General features: G+C 68.0%; 1 protein-coding gene across 1 annotated transcript in view; it reads right to left on the bottom strand.

The window, feature by feature from the left end:
* Positions 1–1,137, bottom strand: part of CHLNCDRAFT_136616 (hypothetical protein) — a gene marked incomplete at both ends in the record, with an annotated part of 4,401 nt that overhangs the window by 2,025 nt on the left and 1,239 nt on the right. The window contains 2 exons of the mRNA XM_005845457.1: positions 52–679; positions 932–1,015. Coding sequence (XP_005845519.1) covers positions 52–679; positions 932–1,015 — 712 coding nt within the window. The remainder of the gene's footprint in view (positions 1–51; positions 680–931; positions 1,016–1,137) is intronic.

The following is a 1,137-nucleotide window of genomic DNA, read 5'->3' as shown; positions in this document are numbered from 1 at the left end:
GGGAACCGGGGGAGTCACTGTGCCAGGGCAGCAGCATGCTCCTCATGGCACCGGTCGGCAAACCGGGCCAGCCGGCCCTGCCTGGCCTGGCCGAGGAAGGCGGCCAGGGAGGGCAAGGCGTGGCCGGGACTGTGGAAGAGCTCAGCATACTCCTCCCTCAGCCCAGCGTATAGGGGGCAGTCATACACTGCGTGGCGTACGTCCTCTAGAGGGGCCTGGCAGTGGGGGCATGGGCGCTGGGTGCGGTCCAGCCGCTGCCACCGGCCTGTCTCCTCAGCCATCCAGTGTGACCCCGTGCGCCACTGCGCCAGGCGCACCCGGCGCCGGCGCTCGGGCACATCGCACAGGAACGACGCAGGCGTGTAGGCCTCCGCAGAGATGCTGCCCCCCCACACGTCCTCAATGTACCGCTGCACCTTCACGGATGCATGCGTGTACGAGGCAACATGGCGCTCCAGGAGCGCTTCCGCCAATTCAGGTATGGCAACCCCCTCGTCAGCAGTCAAGTCGCAGGGGGCGCCGGCCGCCGCGAGAACGCGGCTAACCTGCGCTGCCCAGGGCTGCCGGGCCAGTGGCAGCCCTGTGTCCGTGTCGGCAGCCAGCGCAACGCTATCCAGCATGGCAAGACGGGCGACCCGCTCGCCGCCCATAGCCTGCAGGTTGTCACAAAGCGTGCAACCTGCAAGGTCCAGTAGGCGGGCAGCGGCAGCTGCCCCGTCTCTGCCAGCACAGTGAGGGCTGGGGTGCTGTCCCGCACACCCAGCAGCCCTCGCAGGTACTCCAGCTGTACCCGCTCGCATGCCGTCCTGCCCTGCTGGGTCCTATGTGCTTGCGAGCTACCACCACACACACACACACGACACACACATACACACACAATACCACAACAACACACCACACGCACACAGAGAGGCTGCCCACCTTATCTGACCCTCCAGGTCCGCCACCCGCTGCTGCAGCACCTCGCTACTGCTGGCCACCTCTGCCTCTGCCTGGCGCTGCAGCTTCGCCTCTGCTGTGGCCAGGTGGTGGGGTGGGGCGGCCGGCAGGCACAGGCAATGAAGACTGCAGGAGGGCACGGGGGCGGGTGGTGGTGTGGGTGGCGGGTTGGGTGCGCGCAGGGTGTGGGCGGCGGGA

This window comes from Chlorella variabilis (genome assembly GCF_000147415.1).
Source record: "Chlorella variabilis unplaced genomic scaffold CHLNCscaffold_17, whole genome shotgun sequence".
NCBI classification, from domain to species: Eukaryota; Viridiplantae; Chlorophyta; class Trebouxiophyceae; order Chlorellales; family Chlorellaceae; genus Chlorella; species Chlorella variabilis.
Note: the sequence above shows the minus strand (reverse complement) of the source record. Positions and strands in the feature narration are given on the sequence as shown.